The sequence below is a fragment of the Perca flavescens genome, chromosome 10 (genome assembly GCF_004354835.1).
Source record: "Perca flavescens isolate YP-PL-M2 chromosome 10, PFLA_1.0, whole genome shotgun sequence".
Lineage (NCBI taxonomy): Eukaryota > Metazoa > Chordata > Actinopteri > Perciformes > Percidae > Perca > Perca flavescens.
In genome coordinates this window covers 13,649,156-13,670,329 of record NC_041340.1, presented here as the reverse complement: position 1 = coordinate 13,670,329, position 21,174 = coordinate 13,649,156, and the positions used below count along the sequence as shown (strand labels likewise).

The 21,174-nt window shown below is 39.5% G+C and overlaps 1 protein-coding gene across 1 annotated transcript in view; it reads right to left on the bottom strand.

The window, feature by feature from the left end:
* The window catches only part of diaph2 (diaphanous-related formin 2), a 410,316-nt gene that overhangs the window by 177,572 nt on the left and 211,570 nt on the right, over positions 1-21,174 (bottom strand). Inside the window, 1 exon segment of the mRNA XM_028589075.1 lies at positions 2,180-2,281. Within this exon segment, the coding sequence (XP_028444876.1) occupies positions 2,180-2,281 (102 nt within the window).

Sequence of the window (21,174 nt, the reverse complement as noted above, 5' to 3'; positions counted from 1 at the left end):
ACTTTGTAATAATAACATTGAATACATTTTTTTAGAATATAATTGTTCTTCATAGGCCACTCAGAAATTGTACAATTAAAAAATGGGTTGTCATTAAGAACTGGGCATTTATTGCTGTACCCAGCTCTATGCTCCTCTATAGTGTGTGGATCGAATAATTTAATCTCAATCATGTTCTGTCTCTCAGGTTTAAAATGCTGGATGTTATAATTTTCACCTACAGTACTTAAAGAAGCCATATATTTTCATTTTACTCAGTGTACTTACTCTTCGGTTTCCTTTCATTCACAACTTCATGGTTTATCCACTAATATAAAGGAAACTGACCACAATGTCGGTCTAATGTTTGTTTCCAAACTAATGTAATCATCCCCAAAGGAGGATCATAGAGTCAAAATTGATTTATTTTATCTATGCTATGTATATCTTATCTTATTTTGACAACTACAATTCTCTTTATTCAGGGCTCAGCCACGAGTCAAATGCTCACCTGCAGCTCATTGTAAAAGCTGTTTTTTAAATAGACAAACAGCAGGCAGAAAGACAGACAAATAGGTAGACACAATTCATCAGACAGTAGTACTGCATGCATAATCATTATACCAGAATACATAAAGTGACACTCGCATCACAATCATTAATTTTGTCCCGCTACCCTTCCCAGTCACTGAACCTTCTATACCAATACATCAAAATTGAAAAGGGAGCTTAAAAGGGTTGTGGAGCAGGCATTGAATATGATCTATGATGCTTCCGTATGTGTCAAGGCTACCCGGGGGAGCTGTGTAGCTGTGTAGGACCACATGCCTACCACACATTGCCATTCTGGAGGTGAGATTTTCTACACTTATTTTTGCTTCCTGTCAAATTCAAAGCCCATCTGCTGGGGCTGTAATCAAAGATGGCAGTGACACCTATCAACATTGTCACAGCCCATACACACTGGCACATACTCAAATGTGCACACAAGCTCACATGCACACACACATACAGATTTACACACAGACGCTTATATGTCATCCTTATGTTCATGCCACATGCCCCTTCCCGACATCAGACCCCAATACTTTGCCTGATGAACTCATTCATCTGGCCTCTTTATAGATAAGGCAAGAATATGAAGCCATTGTAAGATATTACCTGCACACAGGAAGGGAATTGGTTGGTAGCACAAATAATTGCCCATGTTTCTGTGATGTGTGTGCATCCCTCAGCTTATTTTGACATAGTAGTTTATTCCAGTCCTCATCCACGGTGTACAGGAATGTATCCACCCAAACGTACACTCATCCCAGTCTACAGTATGCCATTGCATACCCCTCTATTTGTCCTTCACAAAGAAGAAAGGTAAGAAAAACATGGATAAACAAAGAGGATGGAGTGCAAGGTGGGTGACCTGTAATCTTAGCATTTGACATGCATATTTCATGGGGTGTTATCATATACATTGTTTCTCTGGGGTAAGGGTTATCAAGGCTGCAGATGAAATCCCAAAGAGTTGGGGAAACTGCTCACTCAAATTCTTTGTGTAATGGATTCCTAGATACATACATTTCATGGATTTGGGATCAAATATGTTTAAATTGAAGAGAGAAGGTGCAGGGGTTGAGCTGTTAGTGAAATTCTAAGGCAGAGAGTTTTTGTAGAGCATTTGCATCAAACCAGAAATGATTCCCAACCGAAAAACCTTTCCTTCCACAACACCAAAATAAAGGAACGGTTGGAGGATGAGGTAAGAACTGCACACCAGTATCAACTACACATTTAGTCCACTTAGGCTCCTGGGGATTCAAAAAGCGTACTGTACATGTAGCTTTAGTGCTCAGTTTTAATAGGAATTTGCTTTACACATGATAACAGACAGGAAGCTTGGTGACAATCTATATGCACTTGTAGTGACCACTAAACAACTGCCAAGAAAACATTTCCCCAAAGGTCTCAGTTAAACACTATCAATGTTGAGGGCTTTCTACTGTTTGTTTCCCACAAACAGCTTGGTTGAGTAGGGGGGTATGAAAAGGCCTGGGGTGTCATGGAAAATAACATTGACATTTCTGTCATAAAAGGTCATGGTTAAAAAGAATATAGTACTGCATGAACTAATGGTGTTAAACATGTTGTTATTGGCTGTAAAATACATATAAAATACAATAAAAAAAACATAACAGTATATACTTACAAAGATTCTGTGCCGTTTTTGCATCCAGAATGCGAAGCTCTTTTGCCTTTTTCTTGAATTGTTGCATTCTGTCATCAGTCTCATCTTTCACGTCTTTTTTCACTGCAGGAAAAACAAAACAACAATATTTTTTAAATCACTACAGTACATCAACATTTTTGTAATTATATGCAATGTAACAAGACTGTACAGCATGCTACTTAATCAAAATGTTACAGTGACTGCTTTCAGCACTTCAGAAAAGCAAGAATTAAATGATATCCAAAAGAAAATTCAAAACTTCCAACAACAAAGTGAAATAAATAATTTACCTACATTAGTAGAATTTAAATACATCTTAAAGCATAAGCTGCCAGGCAAAAATGTGTATGACAGCAACAGATGGCATAAAGCAATTAAAAACTATAGTTTCCATATCAGAAAACTTCAGCATTTGACAGCACACTCATCTTAATAAAAAGCAAAAACAAACTAGCTACTCTTTGAGCTACTACTTGTGAAATATTTGGTAGGCCATTTATCCGATCAACCTTGTGATGCATCCTACATTCAAATAATACACTAATAAAATGTTTCAGTGTAAAATTTCAGCCATCCTTGAATATCCAGTATTAAACAAGTTGTTATATCAAATACATACACAATAATTGCACTCACATACCATATTGCTAAAATGGGCTAAATGGCAACATTAAAATTATTTTCTTTATATCCAGTCTTGCATTCGTAAGGCCACTGCACCTGTGGTATAACTTGATGCCAGCCACCTTCAACATTACGATAGAACTACATATCGTGCAATATCATTAGCCTTAGAATCAGAGCACAGTCCTGAATTGTTTGTGTGCCAACATTTCTGTCATTGTGACAGTGGGTAGATGGTTGATAAGCACAGCTCCTTCCCTTAGGCCCTCTCTGTCAACTCGCTAGAGCCAAGGAGATAATTGTGTTACCCCTTATAATCTCAGAAAATGGCATTAAGTCTCTGTGACTGAGCACAATAGACAAATTGGTCCAAGAATGAAGAGACCTTTGTTTTCATAATGGAGACATTATTGAGGCCGCACTCTGGGGAAACACCATATGTCAGCGTGTATTACTCTTCACTTACACTTCAATATCACCAAGCGCTAAACATATACAGTATGTGCCCATGTAGGGAACAAAATGTCAACATTTTGAACTGGAAAATTCCTTAGACCCTCCCCTTTCCTCCCAATGGTTTATGGGAGAGGCAGCACACTGTGTTGCTAATCATCAAAACTGCTCTATTTAAGCCCAAGGTGGGAGTCTCCCAGGAAATCTAGAACAAACAATCTGTTCCCTTAGCGCTGGCTTGCATATTTGAAGAAACAATGAAAGAGGCAACATCTCCTGGGCAGCCAGGAGAAGGAATGCTGAAGGCACCTGCCTAACTCTAGTGCTTTCTGTCAACACACGACATCAGGGAAGCAGTTGTTTACTGTATTAAGTAGGGCTACAAAGGGGGCAAGTATGTACCAATGTTACATGTGGCAGTATGGTTTGATTTTCTGTCAACATCTGAGGATGTTCCGCCGGGGCTGACAAGACTCTGCACTCTAACTTAAAGTCTACTCTGACTGCAACATACAACGTGGTGTATCACCTTCATACTTAGTGGAGCTCAGGGATGCACATCAGCCAATGTCTTGAACTTTTCTTTTTGTTAACAAGAGCAACAAGGTAAAACGGTGGACTTTAGAATTTATACATGCATTAAGGCAGGAGCGTCTAGCCAAAAACAGGCCACAACCTGTTAATTAGTCCCTGATTAAGTGATTAATCCCACACACTTTGTTTCACTTTCATGAGACAGTGTTTTGATTCAATCTTTGTCAAGATCAGGGGCCTCATTTATAAAACTGTGCGGCAAATTTGCGTCATAAGTGCCGTACGGACGAAAATATTCGGATTTATAAAACCCTGTGCACGCACGTCCAACACCGGATTACCTTTATGAATCACAATCGACTCTAAATGTGGCGCAGCTTGGTGGCTTCATGTCACGCCCATAATTGCCCTTACATAGTCAGTGAAACCACCCAAATTAATATTTATCCATACCGACATCATGCACACAGAGGAAAACAAAGCAAAGGACTTTCACTCAATGTGAAGCTGTAGCTCTTGTTAGAGAGGTGGAAAAGAGGAAAATATGTTTGGAGGGCACAGTGTGGGCATTACTAATGCCAACAAAGCTGTAGAGTGACAACATGTTGCAGACACAGTTAATGCCACAGCCTCAGAGGTCGGACTGTGGCCCAAATTAAAAAGAAATGGTCCGATATTAAAGGACAAATCCGGTGCAAAATGAACCTAGGGGTCAATAACACATCTGGGATATGTTTTCATGCTAATCGAATGTAACCAGTTTTATTGCAAACCGCTAATTACCTTATAACGCTAGTAGTCGGGGCATGGGCAAAGTTAATAGAAATCGCTATTTCTATACCACTAACAAGGCTCGAAATAGCACCACACTTCCACGGTAGCATAATGAGGGTCCCTACATGTAAACCTATGCATTGAGAACTGTAAGTGTACAGACAGTTTATTAAAAAGACAGTTTAGAAAGACAGTCACAACCATTTGAACGACGAACGCAAGCTGAACTGTCACTCGAACTCTCCCATGGTCCGTGGTTTCCCAATGGGTCGATAGGAATTACGTTTGTTCGGTGCTTCTCTTATGCGCTCAGTGCTTTCTTCCGGCAACAACGGACCATGGGAGATTCCACATGACAGTTCAGCTCATGTTGCACGGCGTTCGTCGTTTGACTGGTCGGACTGTTTTCCCAAGATGGCATTACTTACGTTAACGGTACTGTCTTTCTTACGACTCTATACCACTTAAAAGCATTAATGACACATTAATTTATTTTTACGTTAAAGGGGGTACAATTTTGTGACTACTGATCTAATATAGGTCCAGACATGCAATACATGAATTTTGAACTGACAAACACCAAGTCACGTTTCAATTACAGTGGCAATTGCTTTTTCAAGATAATTGCACAGCTTTATCTGGTAACTTAGAGGAGGTTGAACTTAGTAAAACATTGGTTGGTATCAACACAGATCCCCAATTGCTTACTGTTGTGTTCATCTGCTTTTAAATGAAACAAATAAAAACCCAATTTCCAGGGTAAGGCTTTGTTGATGACTACATTTCACATTTTAGTGTGTGCAATTTTCTATCAGAATTCCTCCAAACCCACCAAATAAGACAGACCCAAAATGAATATGAATTGCTTCATAAATAAATCCAACGGCAACAACATTACAGTCACAATATCCTGACTCACATACCCGGAGTCAGTAACCAGTGAGGCTCAAGGAATCATGCTGGATTCTTTTAATGGCAAAAGCCTTGGACAAAGAAACTGGAGAGCCAGCAAAAATAAAACATGAGGAAACAATGATCTCCCTTAGAGAATGGTCCACAGTCAGAGGGCAAATTATACTGAGAAGGGAAATTTAGCTGCTTTTGGTACTAAATTGTTCTTTTAAACCTCCATTCTCTTTTCTTTGCTGCCACTTGAATCTCTTACCTAAGTAACTTACACTCTCAGCAGGGTGCTCTCAGCCCATTCGTCAGTGCCACAGTTGTCTTCAATCTTACCCCCAGGGCCACCTGCTATCTCAAATTAAACAGAAAAACCAATGCCTTTAATAATCTGAAACAGGCACATTCCTTTCTGAGGCCATCCTATACAGCTCAAAGCTCTCCCGCTGGGCAATGAGTAGTGGCATCAGTTGGCTGATTTCTGCTAGTTTGCTTCTGCTGATCGTATTTGCTGGCTTACTCAATTATGCCACATGTCACATGTTTCCTCTGAGCACTGCATGCGGACTGATGGGCCCTGGAGGGCTTGCACAAATTCGAGCTGCCACTAGTCTGGGTCCCAGGTGTGTGGAGAGGATGACTATAGGTGTCATATTTCAACCAGGTGGTTGGCCACAACAATAAAGCAAGTTTAAAAATGTCTTCAAAACACAAAAGTTGTTATTAAAAATTGCAACCTCCACTTGGCATCATAATAAGGTTGAGTTCATTTCACGCGGATGCGTGTCTGTTATAGAAAGCTTAACCTGTCCAGCAGTGTAGGGCCATGGCAGCTGACCAAAGTCCTTGCCAACATTTAAACGTGTTTTACAAGTTGCCCAGTGGCTAAAATGTAATACTCCGACAACAAAGCCATCCCTTGTACACAGATTTATATTTGTTAATGGAATCTCCTAAACAATCACTCAGTAAATAGCCATTCGTTATGGGCACAATGTGGGAGGGTTTTTTGGCAGCTTGCTGGTTGGCTTGAAGCCATTATGTACAACTAGTTTAGTGCCCATTCAAAACATGCCTGTTCGGGACAGATCAAATGGTTGGCCTGGCCCCAAACAGCTACAGATGGATTAGGATGTCTAGATATATACATTTTTTTTAATTATGTTACATTACTATTGTAACTCATTGTAACCTACCCTGAAATCATTTTAAAAAGCCCCCAAAGGCACATAAAAAATATGCAACTCAACTGTATACTACTCACTGTGTACTTGTACTTCAGGGAAAAACATTCTAAATTTACCTGACAGACAAAGGTCACTGGTTACATTACATATATAGATTTTACTCACAAATTATTATTCATTAAGCTATCCATAATTAGTAGTTGTACTCAATAAATGTGGCCCTAAAAACACAACCAAGTCACAGCTACTCATGGTCAGAAACAACGGTGAAATACACTTAGCAGAGGTATTGATTTCCAAAAAGGTGTATTAGTCGCTTGTTTTGACATAACCCCCGTGCTTATAAAGTAGGCTACATAGATTGAATTAGCGGAGGTATTTTGCCGCAGCACAGGAGATGGCGAGAGGCTTCCAAAACTAAAACCCAGAAAATGATAATACATTCAGATGAAGTTCTGTGAGAAGTTGATGAGGGAAAAGCTCCTAAAATCAGAAGGACACCACAGTAACTGTAGAAAGTGCTATGTGTCAAAGTCGTGTTTGTGAACTTTCACCGGACTGCTTTTCCTTTCTAATCATTTCACATTAATGAGAAAAATGATGGTGTCTGGTGAGAAGAAAAGAGGTGAATAGCTGGATAGAATAAAATAGTTCTTTAACAGATGCTTTTTGGTGGATGTGTTTGCTCTAATTAATAAATGAATGGACAGATTCAGAAAAGATGGTGAATCTAATTTTATCGGTACATTTGGTCAGCTCCAAAGCAGCAAAGGTAAAAAACGCAGAGCTCTAAAGCCGAGCGAAGACATGCTCGCGCAAATCAGTCCGCAGAGCACTGAAGTCCCGCCCCGCTGCTGCACAGAGCGCTGTTCTTATATCTTATATCTACTTCTTTGGGTAACCAGCAATACACTTGCCAAGTGTGAAGTAGATCGGATGAACGGTTCTCGAGATATGCAGAGGACACACACAGTACTTGCTCTAAAGTTCGATGGTAAGATAAAGTCATATCACATAGGGATATATAATTTGTGTGTTAGGCTGTCAGATCAATACATAGTGATAATACAATCTTAACTACAAGCTAATACCAGCAGCACAATCATTTATCATGCTTCTGAGATTTACACCGACTGTATTATGCAGGGCTCATCTTCGGCATAGCTGCTTCTAGGGCCAGATGGTTCTCTAAGGGAAATAATAGGGTCAAATGCTTATGACTTAATATGAGCCATGCAAGTTTGAGAAGAAAAATATACCAATGAATTATAAATAGTTAGTAGTTCACATTGATTTGCTGTAATACATTAACTTAAAAAGGTGAAGAGCCTGGAGAAGAATGTCAAGGAGGAAGTGTTTCAAAATCATGTTGTAACAAAACACATGAAAGAGTCACTGGAGCCAACATAACCACATGAAGAGAAGTCTCTGGTGAGAAACTGATACACATCCCATTAACTGAGGGGGAGTTATAGCTTGCTCCGTGCCAAAAGGAGTCACCAAATTAATAGAAATACCATTGAAAAAATGGATGAATGTTTGAACAAACACAGATTTGGCTTATTAAAGATGACTTGGCATCCATGTTAAGCCTTCTCCGTGGGCCTTGGATTGAGGTATGCCCTTGGGAAACTCTGTGATAACAAGAGTTCTCCAACACTTGGACATCCAGTCTGTTTGCTGGCCCAGAATCGCTATCCTGGTTGCCTTCCATGCGATATCTCCCTCAAGGTATCCATAAAACCCACGGCATTACAAAGCTAAACACTACCACATGTTCACTTCCGGACACAGACCATCCGTCTGAGCCCCGCCACCAGACACCACAAAATGTGTGGGCCTTGAAGAGAAATAAAAGAAACTGCAGATGACAGGTCTCAACAAACATATTTAAAGGCAAAGGAACATAGAGTGGAACAGACAATGTGGAGTCTGGTCCTTTATGAGGCAATTTATTCCCTCAAATGTGCAATCTGCCTGCAAACATGTGCCCTGTCCTCCATCTCAGGGACTCACACTGAGGATTGAGCTGCTGGAGAGCTGCCAGCACGTCTAAAGAAGATGGGTTCTGAGGAAGAGTCATTGGCCTCAGCCATGTCTGATCAACAGAAATACCAATTCCACAGAAGTGTTAAATATTTACTTTATATACACACGCGCACCAATTGACCGGTGAATATACTCTGAATCCTTTGACGTTTTAGCATCTCTACCATTTTACACATAAACCCTAACAAAACAAAAAACAAAACAGATGTGATTGGGGGAGGTATGAGTGAATAAATGAAAAGTATTAAGGTGGCAAACACAGTGAACAAAGGCGTTCCTGAATATCTACTTGCAAGATAAAGTGCCTGGACCAGTTATAGCAGGAATAATAAGTGAGACCAAAAAAATAGAGAGCACGCCCAAGATCTGAACGTACAAATTGACCAGTGAAATCCAGCTGTGACCAATTTCTCCCACTGACGAAGGCTAAACAGAGGTCTCTTTCTCAACCCCAAAGCCAATTTGCTGTGTGGATACACACCTCTCTATCCACTCATGCCGCTATCTTGGATCTCAAAAGCATGCTCCCACTCACAAAAAGGCAATCCCTCTCCTTTGACTCAGGAATTGAAATTATTCATTTTACTTTCAGCTTAGCAAACCTGCATACTTAAACAGAACAGAACAACATTTACAAATTCAGTAGGACACTTGGTATTTGAGTGGATGTACATATTCTAGGTTTTTGTTATAATAAATAAACGATTGCCTGTGAAAGTATCTTTTAAAAGTAACTTTAAGTTATTTGTGTTAAGTGTGTTTTTGTTTTTTCTTTTAGTTTCCTTCGTCAGGTTTTAACTTTGTCATAGCAAGAATGTTGAGGCATTTAGTTTTTTTTTAGAAATATTATATAGGGAAGCTGCATTTTTTTTTTTTTTTTTTTTTGGGAGGGGGAGTGGGGGGGGTGGATTTCTCAACCATGCAATCATCATCATGCCTAATGAAAATAGGGAGTGGGGGAAGTGGCTGATAATGATAATGATGATGGAAACTGTGGATTGTGTGTTACGTGTGAGTTCAAGCCCACTCATGTGTGACAAACACACTTGAGAAAAAGTATGTATGTACCCGTTCAACCGGGAATGGCTATGTGAGTTTTTAAGCTAACTAGCATTCTGAAATCATCTTCCCCCCCCAATCTAAAACTATCTGGTTCTGGTTATCTGAGATCTCTAAATAAAAGGTGTGTGTAAAGAGAGCAGGAGAAGTCCCACAGAGCCCTGTGGCCAGTAATGTTTTCAGTATGCAGGGAGAGGCTCAGCCCACGGTGGGAGGTACACAGCTGGGCTTGGAGCAGGGCCCAGTGAGAAAAACGCCTCCTCTTCTAATTGAGACAACACAGATCTCCCTTAGTGACCCCCTTCCCTGTTTCTATTCCAAGAGGAGAAGAGAAGGCCTCCTGCAAACGATTAATGTTTCCTATGGAAATGGTCAGTTTCTATCAAAACTGGAGATTCAGCGCAGTCGTGAATCATGATTATATATGGCTAGTTTAACTTTTTAGTTCATGGCTGTGATTGGGAAACTTTCTTGGGCCATTTTAACATTAAAAATAAATATAAATCCTGAGAAATCTAGTGGTGAGAATGACCTAATATCTAAGTTAAACTGGAAGTATCCACAGACTTGAGCAAAGCCAGGGCTGGACTGGGACAAAAAATCGGCCCTGGCATTTTTGGCCCAGGCGGCCCACACCCACCGTGATTGGTCAGACAAATTCCCTCCAGACAGTCCTCTTAAAATATGCGTGCATTCTATGAGTTGCCTAGTGTTCAGCGTTCATGTGATCGTTTTGAATCCTTCAAGAGGGGACTCAAGACTTATCTGTTGATCTTACACTTAAATAATTCATTCATTCTTAGAGTTATGATTTGTATATTTATGGTATTTTTATAATTTTTTTATTATTGATATTTGATATTGTATTGTCATTATTTTTATTATTACTATTTTGCTTAATATTGGCTTAGCAACTTTAAAAACAGTTTACTGTTAATTTTAACTATTGTAAGATTCATATTTTGTCACTTTGGACACAAGTGTCTGCTAAATACTGTAACCATAACTATAACCCTTCCCAAAAGCTACAATAAAGCTGAAGTATATGCCCTGGAAAAGAGCACCAATACAAGAGCTAATTAAGCCATTCAAGAACACTGATGCTTGTATCAATCTGTCAGACTCTACAACACCTGCACCACCCGATAATGTTGTAGTTTTTTTCGGGTCCTGTCTCAATCACCCACCACTCAGCATGGCCCTATGTATATATTTGTTATTATCTGTATTTATATTTTTCCAAATGTATTTATATTTTTTCCATTCCAAGTACTTACTTTTTCAATATTATTTATATTATGGTCACACTTAAATATCATTTATATTATGGTTAATTACTTTTGCTGTTATGTAATTACATATTTTTCAATCTAATTTCACATCAATTACAATTACAGTATTTTTTTTGCACTGCCCACCTCACTTTACTTAAATACTTTGTAATGCCACTTTACATTCATTCAGTGTTTTTTGCACATTGTCTGTTGTTGGCCTGTTTGTTTGGTTGTTTGTTGGTTTGTTTTTATTGTGGAAACACTGCTGCTGTAATAAGTGAATTTCCCCATTGTGGGATGAATAAAGTATTAATAAAAGTATTATCTAATCAACACTGATTTTATAGATCACACACTTTTCAGCTACCCAACAGGCTAACCGCTAGCATTTTCAATGTAAGCTTAAGCAGTTAGGTTACCTGACAGCCACTAACTTTAATGTTACAGCCAAACTGCTTGTTATCGTTATGACGTGACACGCACGCGCACCCACGAACACACACACACACACACACACACACACACACACACACAGCCTCCCTCCCTTCCTGAAAGTCCCTGTTAATTTGTCTAGTCCTTACCACATCGTCATCTACTCTCTCTTCCATCTTTTCCTCACTCGCCTCCTCCTCGTCTTCTTCCCTGACATCGTTGTTTCTGCTTCTATAGCCAGCCACCTCTCCTCCTCCTCGGCTTCAGGTAATGCTGATGTTGAAGCAGCTATACAGCCCCAAACATGTCAGAACTTTTTGAGGACTCCGCCTGTAGATTCTTAATCTTTTTCTCCTCTAATTTCTCTGCACCTCCCTTGCACTTGGTGGTCGTTTGTCCATTATAACGTGAATGCTAAACTTCCAGCATAACTATTACAGCTCACGTCTCAGGGCCGAGAGGCGTGGCCATAGTGGGATTCGTAAATTTGCGGCCAGGAGTGGGGAAGGAGGTTCCTGGATTTCATTGTGTCAGGCCAGTGCCAATAAAGAAAATTAACCAATGGGCCGCTGTGAGTTCTTTATTTTTTTTTATGTTAATTATTTTAAATTAAAAAAAGGCCTATTTATATCAGCGATTCGGCCCAAAAGTCCGTCGGCCCACCGGGAAAATGCCCGGTATGCCAGATGGCCAGTCCAGCCTTGAGCAAAGCCAATAGATTATCTAATACAGCATGAAGGGCGAGTTGAGTATCTCTCAGGTTGCAATTTTGCTTTTTTACACCAACATAGAGAAAATCCGTTCAAAACAGACTCAAAATAGAAAACACAACAATGCTGAGCAAATAAAAATCCCTCAAATCAATAACTCTGAGCATTGCCAATGACCTGTGGCTTGATACAGCCTTTTAACAAGTGTATATTTAATCGGCAGACATCTACACATGACTATTGTTCTCTCTCTCTCTGAGGCAGAGAGTGTGGGAAGGCTCTGACTCTTGCCTCTTAAATTGGTCATGGAGACATGCTCCTGGGGGCAGCGAATGGATTGAGCCTGACAGCCAATCAGTTCTAGGAAACCATTCTCCGGTGGTGCCAAGGCAACCCGTTGTGACCCAATGCGCTTGAGCGCTGGTGGGAAGGCACTAGTTGATGGTCCAAATGGCTGCCCCTGGCGTCTGTTAAGACCGCACTATGCCGTACAACCTTAAGCATTCAGGAGACAACGCTGAAGCCGGACTTGTGTCACTATGAGGGGACAAAGAACAGAGATTTGAGGCTAAGGCTGTTCCTCGGACAGCTAGCAGGATTACTGATGCCCCCACGGTGTCTATTACCTCTCCCAGCACCATGTTACATAGGACCAAGCTCAGAAAGGGACTCCAGAGTACAGTATACTCAAAGAGGCTGAAACTTGGAGATTTTAAGGTGTGCACCTGTACTGCTGGTCATTTTAAAAGGAGCTATTAGGAAATATGTCTGTGGTCTGTCTTAACAGGAGTTACAAGTTTTAGCTTTAGCACTGTAAGACTGGAATTAACAGGAGACAGTACCCAGGCTCTGTCAAAAAAGCCTTTGAACAACTTATAAATATCATATTTCACATACGCATGTTGCACTTACTGTATTTAATTTTTTTGTGTAGATACAAAAATGAGATATGGTTTAAAAAGCTCTGTAAGACGCCTTTAAACCTCAAAATAGTCTCTTTTTTGTCTTTTAACTGAGGCTAGCTGCTCCCTTCTAACATAATTTGTGTCAAGATAAAAAAAAAAAAAAAGGTCATGGACAAATCTGTACAGTTCTTCACACTGAACCTCTGGTAAGAAAGCCTAAAGACAATGACTAATTGTGAGTTGTTTTTTTATTTCTTTACTTTAAACACATGGTTAAAATAGGACAAACATGTTCTGGATGCCACTTATATACTGCCTGCTATAGAAAAACTGCTTGGGTGTGAATGTCCTACTACATTGGAGTGTAGTCGACAGGGTTGCATTTTGTACATTTGTCAGCTGATAGAACATAATCTGCCCGCTCTCTATCTTTTCTAAACCACAGTTTATTCATTTACCCTTTCTTTCCCTTTCATTAGCAACACAGTTCAGCTCTCCTTTTTTCATTGCTTTTTCATTATTTCAGAGTAAAAAAAGGATGCTAAACAAGCTGTATTATGTCTCTGGACATTTAGTAGCATCACAGTTTGTTCAATTACATTTTTTAAATTTTTATTTAAACTCTTGGATGAAAACCTAATGCCTGTAAAATCTGAGTGGTTGAGCGTGTGACCCATGTACACAGGCTCAGTCCTTGACGCAGCGGCCGTTGGTTCGATTCTGACCTGTGGCCCTTTGCTGCATGTCATTACCCCTCTCTCTCCCCTTTCATGTCTTCAGCTCTCCTATCAAATAAAGGCCTAAAATGGCCATAAAATAATCTTAATTTTTTTTTTTTATAAAATTTGGTTATGTGTTTATTTTTCAGTTAAGCCGAAGTTGCTTTTTGAAAAAAATCAAACATGCAGGTGTGTCCGAGCAAGCAGCGAAGAAAAGTGACGCGTTACAGGTTGTCAAAAAAGTAAAGACAACCATGCTTAGGTTTTATTTTTAAGAAATGTGCTCAAGTATTATCTTTTCTTCTTGTGAAAGTTAACCGATAGGTTGATCCAATTTGTCAACTGAGGCGTGAAAGGACTTAAGAAATACTTCACATTTGTGTGCTGGGAAATGTCAAGGTTTGCTGAGAGATGAGGAATAGAGGAGAGGAAATGACTTTTTCTCATTCTGGCAGCTTGACTCCACGCTTGTTAGCAGCAATAGGTTTATCCTTGGCAATCAACACGGGGACAGACATATACAGTCAAGTTGGAAGTCCCCAATCAAATCAAAGACAGCTGGTGCTGTGTCTGCCACTAAAATGCATGCATTGCCCCCCATACACATGCAGATACACACAAACACACGCGTAATATAAAAAACAGGGATTGGTCTCGCTATGTGATTGAGGCTGTTACAGCTTCCATCATGTCACCTCCTGATGACTATTCTTCACACAGCTGCAGAGAAGCATGTTCGGGTGACAGGAAGGTGTCAAGGCAGACATGCCCTGATTAAAGATGCACCGTACGGCACCTGGGGATGGAGTTAAAAGCGAGGCAAGGAGAATATGAGCGGCACTCAGTCATGAACTGCATTCAAATCCCAAAAACACAGCAGTTGTTGAGCTGCTCACCTGCCTCGATGTTTACAAGGACTCTCTCTTTCTCTCTCTCTGTCTCTCTCTCTCTCTCGTGGTTCATGTTGCTCTTTCACATATATGCATAATAGCTGTTTTCAGCCATTCTAATGATACCCAGTAGACTCTTCATTGCAAACACTGCAATGTGACCATAATAGCATCATGCCCTCCAGCTACAGCCAGCCACTATTAGCATGTTTACATTTTGTGTCACAGCAAGCACTTTCACTGACAAATGTATCAGTATTTACTGTATATAGAGTAATATTAGCCCAACAACAATTATATTGATTCAATGTGAAAAACAAGAGATTGAGAAAGAAAAAACATGACCAATTTGGATTCAAATGTTCTGCCCTTGTTACCCCTAAAGCTTGCATCAGACCCTACTCACTCGCAAACACTGTGGCCTTCTAGGACATAATAACTACCATTCTCATGAAATCACTTTACTCAATCGGCCACTAATCTAACTATAAAGCGAAGACCCTCAACGTGTACGTTGTCTTTAAAATATCTCAATAACTGTTCATACAATCTACTTTACATTTGGAGTGTGTATTGCTGGGTACCCAAAGACGCAGTATCACAGTTTTGGTGCAATTTCAACACGTTCAATATTAATGAATTTCTTTTTTTACAATGAACAAACTGAATTGACCCGCATGTGCAAAACATGTCTCTGTAAAGCAGAGAGACTGGATTAACTGAAATGTTCAATATAATAATACAAATGTATAATGATTTGGGGGGCCCAGGCAAACAGTGTCTTGCTTTACTTTTCACCATTTCTGAAGTAAAACTACTATTAATACTGCATAGTAGCCCTGCATTCAAATGTCTATTTCAAGTGAAAAAAGAGAGGCATTATCTCAGCACAATGTACTTAAATTTACTTAACGTCTGTTCAAGGCAGAGCTTTCAACTCTAATTTAATTCTGGATAGTTTAATGAATAATAATGCATCATATTTTAATTTATCTTTTGTGAGTAAAATCTGAATCTCCAATGTAACCAGTAACATTTCTCTGTCAGGTTTCAGGTACATGTAGTAGTACAATGTTTTTCTCTGTAGTATAAGTACGAAGTAAGTCAGTAGTATAGGAGGCCTTCTGTTTAGTTATTTTGGGGTACAGTGGTTTTGGAGAAAGCTACAAGCAACAATACTGGAGGCCAAGTGATCGGCTGGTTTCAAACAGGCATGTTTCGAATAGGCACGGCACTAGTGCCTATTCGAAACAGGCACTAGTGAAAGACATGATTGTGGGGAGAAACACTACAAAAATTCCTTCAAGAAACAGGAAGGGAGCTTGATGAGCAAGTGTTAAGCACATTAATAGATGAACTGTAAATATGCACAGATAGAAATGGTGAGATTTGACACCTTTCATGTGCAATTGAAATGTACGTCATTATAATTGTCACATGAAAAGCAGCTAACCTGTAATTATTTCAAATATGGCTTACTAGAGTGCTTACACCACGTGCTGTACAGTCAAAATCTTGATTACGATTGTCCTTTGTTTAGTCAGCAACACTAAAAACTGGTTAGTGAGCCTTTTTTCCAAGTTAAGCGGTTTTTTTTTTTCATTTTAAAAACTTTGCCCGCCTTTAACCCTCTGTCTCCTTCTCAGGCTGAAATGCTCATCCACGTCTTCATTACTGCAACAGCATTCTGCACGGTACATCCACCAAAATCCTCAACAAACTACAATACATCCAAAATAGGGAGAATATTTTCTGACCAGTTACGTGTGTCGGCCTATATGTTAATTTGCTTAGACACTTTGCTAACTGACGTACTTAGAGCCGTCCACTTGCGATCTGATCACCAAAGATGCATGTTAATGGCAGATCTGAACAGGACCAGTGATGTTCCCCACGCCTCTCCACACTTCTCTGGTGTTGTTCTGCTGTAGTCTGACCGCCATCTTTCTCCTGTAGAAGTCCTTGCCTTCTTCGATCTTAATACTGAGCTCTCTTTAAATTAGTTTGAGCTCTTCTGTCCTGAACACACTCTTTTTTCCCCATTCAGGAGAGCATTGATGTGATACAGGGTTCATAGTTTGGTTTATTGATCTGTTTTATTATTAATCAGTGATAATGAAAGACTTGCTTTTGTACTATAAAAGAAGTTAGGAAGTCAGAGCCCCGTATATAAAGCAGACAGGATTCTTGACTTGCGATACAGTGAAATTAGGGGTATCCATCGAGGCACTAACCATTTAAGTGCAACCCACCTCTTAGTGGGCTGATTACGATGTGTTTATGAGTCCTGCTGCTACCCTGCTGTCTGGACTTGGATGTGATTCTGTATCAACCTGTAAAAGCAATGCTGAGACACTGAGTCAGTCAATTAGTGAAGTTTACCTTGTAAAGTGAAGCCTGTGAGCGAGTGGAGGGCCATACTGCTGACCAAGACTTTTAGTTGTTACTACCCTTAACGTACAATACACTATCAACTGAATAATGGCATTACAGCTGGCCACCTTTTTTTTGCGAGTTGCCTATCCTCTATTCCCCCCATTTGCTATTTAACTGCATCAATTAAGCCAGAAGGCACAGTGTATTAGCAAGCTATAAGGGTTAAGATTGAAAGCATTTCTTTTATTGAAAGAGACTTTTTAGTCGCCATGTTACACAGGCACCTTTTTGGTGCAGTGGGAAAATAGAAGGGGCTGTACCATGATGACTCTTTTATAGTGAGGATGTGATCAACAGAGATATTACAATTAAACACGAGCAAGCAGTGGGGATGGGGAGTAAGTTATGTATCCCTCTTCTATGATCTCTTGTGAAAGAACATGTCCATCAAACCTAAAGTGACTCTCCGGTTAATTTACTCAAGTCGAGGCAAATGCACAGAGATGTATGATTTGAAAGTAAATGTTTCCGCAATAATCTAATTTATTGAGTAGCTTATTTCATATTAGCAAGGTGTCAAAAATGATATACACGTCATATCGATAGAGAAAAGTAGTGGTTGAAATGTACTTTAAGTATTAAAAGTAAAAGTACTTGTATAACGATTTATTATCTTAATCTTATTTGCATATTGCCATTTTAAATGGTAATATGCAAATAAGAAGAAAAAAATGGTTATTTGTTTGTTTGCACCTTGGTCAAGTGAGGGCAATGTATCTAGCGACCTGTAATTTACAAAGGGGTGGTTCAGTTATTTTGATGCTGAGCTTCGACAGTATCCATACTGTCCACTACCACAAACAAGGCCTGGCTTTTAAAAAAAGTTCCTATCCTAACCAGCATAAAACGGAAATATGTTGTTAGAATCGGAATGTGGTTGGTTTTATTCATGGATGTATTTTAAAACGGTTTTATTTCCTTTAACCATGGGAGCGTAAGCAAATAAAGTGTGTGAAGCAGCGGAAATGGGGACGCAGATGTAATAATAAATAATAATGTATACTTTAAAAAAAAAAAAGTGTTGTTATTGCACACAGGCCAGAATTACACACACATACTCAGCTTGATGAAGGGAAACTGCATGATGGCAAATACATGTCCCAATGGCAAAAGATGATCTCTGGAATGTGTGTTCTCTCTCTAGTTTATTTGACCAGATCAGCCTACTCTACTATAATCTCTTGGCCTTCATCTTGACATGAGCATTTAGACTTTCTAACTCTCTAGTTCCCCACGCTGATTGATAGATTTTCATTGAAATAAATGCCTGTTAATCAATAGCTATCACAGGATGAGGTAACACAATGGTGATTAAGCCTGTGGCCCACTGCCCCTGCATTTGCAGTATTAAGAATTGGGTGTCTGTGGCGTCATTCAATCACAAGTGGTGTGTTTTCGTTCATCCAGCAGTGTTTGTTCCGCAAGAGAGGGCAGGCGGAGCTAACTCGACAGACTTGCTCTTTAACTGCCAACTGAATGACATCACACAGGTGTAAACTGTTTGGATCTCTGGAAGTGAGATCCAAAAGCATACCTGCAATTACTGTGCCGCCAAAGACAACAAAACAGAGATCTTCAAGATTATAACTTTAAGAAAATGCACACATACACTAGATCAGCCATGTCAACTGGCGGCCCGCCAAAGCTTTTAGTCCAGCCCGCAGAACAATCATGAATTCAGAAAATGTGAAGAGGAAAAAATGTGTTCTGGTAGTTTATCTTAGTTTGCCACAAATCTTGAAATTTGGAAAAATTCTCGTAAACTTAATTGGTGGCTAAACAAACCATCCTCTCCGCTGGAGCGGTAAATTTATGGATGTATTATAAGTCCAAAACAGATGCAAGTGGCTACTTAATATGTACGTGAATGACGCGATCGTTATTTTCGCGTTCTTCATTCTTGATGATGATGCTGGTTGTATTATTTTGCAACAGCATCGTTTCATTGCAAATGAGGCATAGGCTACAAGACGAATGTGTGGCCTGTTTATCAGTCCATTCATCATTAAAGCTTGGGTTTTCTATATCAACTATTTGCTTCAGCCTCTTTGTTAGTGACATTTTGACCTGACAACAGGCCTTTCTTTCAGCAAGCATTTTCCACCAATCAGGACACTGCATACTAAAACAACATTTCCATAATCACATACTTTAACCATCACTCCTCATCATTTTCTAGTTAAAGAGCCAGTTATCATTATGGAGTTTCCATGTATTTTAGGAGTTTGCTCACACTAATACATGTAAAAAAATATAGCATTAATTAAGTTAGAAAGTAAAAATATCAAACAAAAATAGGCATATTAGGTATGAATACATTTCATTTTCTTTATTTGAAAGTCCGGCCGTTGGAAAAATGTAGTTGATGACCTCTGCACTAGATGTAATAATAAAAACCTACATCTGTCACTCCCACTTGCCATGTGATCCCTAACAGCCATAAACAACAAAAACAAACATAAACACAGGTTGTGCTAGCACCAGATGTTAATCTCCAGCCAAGTGTCAGTTGTCAGGGGGATTTTATGGATCTTCTGATTTGACTCTGACATATTAAGCATAAGTGCACATGTTAAAGAAAAATTGCTAAAACCTGCCAAGACATATCGTAGAAGAGAAAAGACATGGCATTTCTCCAGCTGCTAAGAAGACAGCATTGGCTTAAAATGCAAGAAAATGTGGGGAAAATATATGCACGACGATACACTGTAATACGCACAATCTGTTTATTCCATGGTGCATCTTTTAAATGCTTGATCTACTGTACAGAGCATAGCGGAAGAAGCATTCCATACGCTGCAAAAAGGATTTGTTGGTAGCATATGAGAGCACAATATCAAACTTTCCCACACAAACACATCGCTGTCTAACACGGGAAGGCTCCTAGGCGATTCTGCATTCTGAACTATATACAGTACTCTGCAGTCTATCTCGAAAAAAAATTATATTTCTACCTACATTTGATATGCTTTTAGGATAGCACTCTTGTTAAACCACAAAAGCTAAAATACTGCCATTACGAAAGGAAGTGTTTGTGGTGCTTTGACATGTAAGTACATCACTTAAGCAATTGTTGCTCTGAATGGTTATTGCTGCCATTCTCTTAAGCACCAGCCTCTGAACTGATGGGCTCCACCTAAGAAATGTGTCCATGTGAATCACCACGTACCGTAACAAGTATGTCACAATACCGAATTGTATGAATGGTTAGCTTTGACACATTTATTTAAAAGCCAATATGTGAAAACATGACAGAATTTAGAGACATTTCTGAAGTCAAACAGACAAAAAGATGAACACTTTTAGAATTTGAAAATGCCACTGATCCACGTTTATGTGAAAGGAAAGTGTATTAGGATTACATTTTTGTTCCTTCCACCCTTTTCTCCTTCCAACCATATCTTTACCTGATTCACAATGATCCTTGCAGCAGTGCTGGGACTGGAGAGGAGGGGAGGTTCACAGATCCTATAGCACAGGATAAGCCTTCTATTGGAGGAGGTGGAGGAAAGGGGAAGGGATAATCTTGAAAGGGATATAGAGTAGTCTCTTGCTGGCCATTCGTAACTAGTGTAATGCAGAATTGTATGTGTGTGTCTGTTTGTTTATTTGTGTATGTAATTGATAAGGTGTGTTCACATGCACATAACTGTGCACATGCACACAAAACTAGATATGTATACTGGATATGGGAGGCATTTTCCTTAATCTGATAGACAGCTTCCCTGTTGCCTCATCTTTTTCAACCCAGGAGCTGTTATCTGTGACAGCAGTTGAGTCTGGCGGGGTCGGGTCGCCTGTGAGAGGCACAAAGAAACAGTGGGGACCACCGCTCCGCTGTGTTTGTCAAAGGCAAAAACAACCCCAAAAAAAGGGGCCAAAAATAATCTTGACATTGGCAAGGGAAAATCTGTCCAATTTAAATTACAAAAAGAATTAATTCAAAATGAAAGAAGCAAAGCCTAAATCCTCATTTTTACCTCAGACTCTAACAACCTATTACAGTACATCACATCTAAACATTAAAA